General features: G+C 34.9%; 1 protein-coding gene across 1 annotated transcript; it reads right to left on the bottom strand.

Moving 5' to 3' along the window:
• Window positions 680–4236, bottom strand: LOC107639788 (cycloartenol synthase-like). Its single transcript, XM_016343389.2, has 8 exons — window positions 4140–4236; window positions 3077–3136; window positions 2866–2906; window positions 2618–2761; window positions 2288–2465; window positions 1881–1961; window positions 1461–1780; window positions 680–1123 (listed from the first exon to the last, which is right to left on the bottom strand). Exons 4-7 carry the CDS (start codon window positions 2698–2700, stop codon window positions 1688–1690), a joined length of 435 nt encoding a protein of 144 aa, XP_016198875.1. The 5' UTR covers window positions 2701–2761; window positions 2866–2906; window positions 3077–3136; window positions 4140–4236; the 3' UTR covers window positions 680–1123; window positions 1461–1687.

The following is a 4759-nucleotide window of genomic DNA, read 5'->3' as shown; positions in this document are numbered from 1 at the left end:
AATAATATGAATTTTTTTATATAAAGACTAAATAATACCGTATAATTCTAATTCGACTATTGAATTAATTTTAATTGAGATTAATTTATTCATAAATTACAATATCATTCACTTATATTATTTTAAATTTATTTCATAACTTCTAATAACACTACAAAGGAAACGGAAAATTGCGGCATTTTTTGGAGTGATTTGCAACGATTTTAAGCTGCTGCGAAATGGGATTCCAGCGGTTCGTTAAGCGTCGGCTATTAGGGGGTGGTTATATGATTTAGCGGCGGTTCTACGGAACCGTTGGCACAACCGCTGCAAATCAGATAGTTGATTTTGCAGCGATTTTGAAACCGCCGCTATTTGGTCAGTGAATTAAAAAAAAACTATGGCGATTTTAAAACTACCGCAAAACTGTGAGATTTTTTAAAAAAATGCACGGTTTTAAATCGCCGCAATTTCATACATGTGCTTTAAAAAAATGACTAATTACAATTGTTTAGGCCATTTTTTATTAACTCTGTCACGTTATCAATACTTCAAAGCCACACATAAAAACCTTATTATAGACTAGTAAAAACCTTATTATAGACTACACCATAGAAGAAAGAAGCCTCAGACTTTCAATATTCATAGAATTTGATCAACTTGTGATATGTATGACTGGATGCTATAAACATTTATGGTTGATTAGCAATTTAGCATTGTGCATTCCATTAAATAAATATCTTCTTACATTGGGTTTATGATTAGTATCCTCAATTAAATTAATGCCACTGTCTACATGTTATTGTCATGTCTGTTGGAGTGGGTTAAAAACTAGCTAACCTAACACTTTGAAGCAATGGAAAGATTCTAATCTTTTATTCATGAGGAATGTATAGCAGATCAGCTAATGAAAGAGAAAACATCAGCTTCAATTCAAATAAATTGGATAAGCTTTTAGTATTTGTGGATTGTGAGGCAGGCCTGTGCTAGTTCCGATCTCTAAGAATAATATATAACTAGTAGATAATACTTTGAAAACTGAATCAATTGAGTAATTATCTCCAAGCCTAGGATCCACCAGTTCTTTAAAACCACCTTGACCAATTTTGTTAGCCAAATTGAAGTTACTTGTTGCTGTTTTCATCTGGAAAGTGAAATGAAAAGAAAATATGAAAAATTTCTCTCAAGGTTTAAGTTCCTGATAAATTAATTTGAAACATACATTCATAACCACGATGCTAATTTTATTAATTATTATACTCTTGAATGCATTTAAGTTCAACTACAAAAAGCCAAACTGCTTAGGAATTAGCATAGATATGAGGGACTACTCTACTTTCAATTCTATCTATAAATGCACCATATGTCACAAATCTTAACATGTACATAATCCTCATGAATTTATATAAGACGACCTAAACATGGCATCGAAATCAGAAAGCGAACCTCTGCCGAGAATATAAACCAGACCACTCCCTTACCTGAAATTTACACCGGGGTTGTATTTCATCAACAACTCAGGATCAAGCTTTGTCTGGTTTGCAATTGACTGCAAAGAATCCTCAGGCTTAAGAGGGTATGTGATGAACAATCCATAATCTTTTCTAATATTACTGTCTCCACAAGAACAGTTTAACTATCACATTAACCTTTCCACCGGCCGGAATAGCATCTTGTGAATAGCTGTTAGTGTTCTGCAGCCACTCTGCTATGACCAAGTTGGAAAAAGTCCCATTGGCAATGGCTGAGTAGTTGTCGCGAGTAACTGAGTACTAGAATGTGTGGCACAGAAACTCTCCATCTATAATGCAAATGTTAGAATTTTGTGTTAGAATCAAAGTTTTAAACTAATCAGTTCAAAGGCAGCAACACAAAAGTAGCAAATATTTTGCTGTATATACCTGTCCAGCAACAATGAGAGCCAGCAAGGCCCACGATGTGTTTACAAGATGAGCCATGTTATTTTCAAGATTTGAATACACCTGAAAAACAGACATTGGGAGAAACATAACTATAACTCTCAGCCTTTAGATTCCTGAAAGTAATAGAGTATTCTAACTGAATGTTACTTAAAAACAAAATACAATACGTTATATCAAAATTTTATTAGTTTCATAAAATTCATCGTCTTATACTCCCCTTTCCTTCCTACACACTTTCCAGACAGTTATAATCTCAGCAACTTCTTTATCGTATTTATGCATGCACTACTCGAAAAAGACTCTCCCACAAGAAAATGCTTAGTAGTTTTAGGGATTTCTAAGAAGAAAAATAAATGATATTGGCATTTAGAAATAGTAAAATTAACCTTATTTTGACAAAACAAATAACCCTCTCTCCAGCCACCATTTGAAACCTGCTTAGACAGCAAAAATTCACAAGCTTTATGAATGGCTGGGGAATCACTATAACTCTTTCCAGAAGCAATCAACTCATTTATTCCAAACCATATGGCATAGGTGAAGCAAACTCCCCATGAACCATACCTGTTAAGCAGATTTGAGTGGTTTAGAAGTCTACTAAACTAACAAAGTTTCATTCATGCTAAAAGCAAGAGAGCATAACCACAACATGCATAAATCAACTATCTCAATAGAAAAACTTGAAAATAGTGGTTTCCAAAAAGGAAGTAGCAAATCATGAACCATCCAAAGCTTGAACGCTTTCAATATATGCAGTGGCTTTTTTAATACAGCAGCTTATTTCTTCTGGGTGATGCATGGGATATAATTTCCAAAATGATGCCAATGCTTGCAGAGAGGCTGATGTACATTTCACATAACTATAGCACATAAGAAATAGAAATATTCAAAGATTCAAATGATGGGTTAAGGGATAGGAAGAGGAATGCAAAAACTTATACTGAACAAGCATTTGACAGCTTACCAATAATCAATAACTATATCGTTTTCCGCTGAATTTATTATCTGACAAAAGAGAAAGCATTTATCTAAGTGTGTATCAATAACAATAAAAAAATATTAAATAAACACTGTTAGATAATGTAAGCAAAAGAAATTGTGCTTTCAATAGAAGAAATATAATACTACTCATGACATAAAGTATGTACTAGATTGAATTGTGATTTTTCATGTACCTGACCGTGATAGTTCCTAAGATTGATATCAACTCCAGACTCAAGCAAGAGATATACTATCTACATCAATGTAGAAAACATTAGTGCATACTACCTTACCCCTCTATAACCCCACTTCAAAAACACAAACCAAGTAAATATGGAGTTAGAGAATAACCCCTCTACATTACAAAGCACACACATAATTTCACTTTCATCCAAATTTAGTAACAATTAGCATTCTATATGCTTTACTTCTTACACTATTCACATCTGGTAACATTGTCCAAAGTTACAAAATCATATAAAAGGTTTGAGGTATAGGAAGAGTTTAATTGTTCTGCACTGGAGGTATACAAAAGAGTTTAACATTGTTATCCAGTAAAAAGCTTGTGTAACTTGAGTGCCATAAAAAGCTTTCCAAGTGATTTATCAAAAAATAAAATTAAGGAATGCATCCATGCAAATTTCTGCAACTTCTTTTTAAAGAAAATGTGTTGTGCATGCAGATCAAAATTAGCGAAATGGTTTAAATAATGTAGCAGCTATTTTGATCACACATTCATGTACATATTTCAAAAATGGGTATACACACCTTCACCTGAGATAGGAGAAGAATACTAAACTAATTTTGTGAAGCTGACTTATAGTGACTCATATGTTCAATACAAATCACACTGATACAGAAATTGAAAATGTAGAATTTATTAGATAAACAAGTATCTGTAGTATACCTGAATTCAACTTTCTTGAAAATTTTGACACCAGTAGGCTTTATTATTAGTGTCACGTAAACACCAGGCTCAAATTGTTCACTAACTTGTGTTTCTCTATTTCTCAAATAGTTCAGGATGATGTACTTGAAATTCTAATCAATGAATTTGTTCTGTTTCTCATATATTCTCTTTGAAATATTTTATGCCATTAATTTGGATGACTAAGCATTTTTTATAAAGAAACATGATGCTTAAATAATAAAGTAGTTTGTAATAAGAAGTGTGGAATTGAAAGTTGAGCAATCGAGATATTTATATATATAAGTCAATGATTTCAACTATATCCTTAGTAAATAGAATGAAGATACCTGAATAATAGTGGACTCAAAATTTTCTAGAATTGCGTTATGCTTAGAAGACTCATCTGCTGCCAATGTTATAGGTTCCTTAATACCATCGATGAAGCAAAGTAATTACTGGGTACAAAAAAATTAGCAAAACCAATTTCAAAGTGCATAGAAAGAAAGTTAGGAGAATATTGGAACAAAATAGAAGCAGAACAGATTCAAGAAAGGAAGAAGCAGAGTCCCGGTGAGTCTGTCCCGGTTTCGGCGACGGTTGTAACTGGTGGCGGTGTGTTTGACGGCGACCTCCTCTCCCCTTTCGGCTCCTCCTAGCGGCGGCGCTATCAATCGCAGCAGCAAAATACCCTAATGGCGACTGGAATAGGGTGCGACGGCGACGGCCTTGACCCCAATCGACGGCAGCCGCGGTGGCAGAGCAGGACGGTGCGAGAACGGACCTCCTCCTTCTCCCCTGGGTTCATCGTCTTCTGCTTCTCCTTCACTCTTCGTCATTCTTCTCCTTCGTGAGCGCGCGCTCTCCCTCTCTTTCCGAACTCTCTCTCTCTCTCTCTCTCTTCGGCTTCAGTGGCGACGACGGCAAGCTTAGTGGTGGCCGCGGTGGCAAGACGCGATGGTACAGACCC

The sequence above is a fragment of the Arachis ipaensis genome, chromosome B04 (assembly GCF_000816755.2).
Source record: "Arachis ipaensis cultivar K30076 chromosome B04, Araip1.1, whole genome shotgun sequence".
In the NCBI taxonomy this organism is placed as follows: domain Eukaryota; kingdom Viridiplantae; phylum Streptophyta; class Magnoliopsida; order Fabales; family Fabaceae; genus Arachis; species Arachis ipaensis.
Note: the sequence above shows the minus strand (reverse complement) of the source record. Positions and strands in the feature narration are given on the sequence as shown.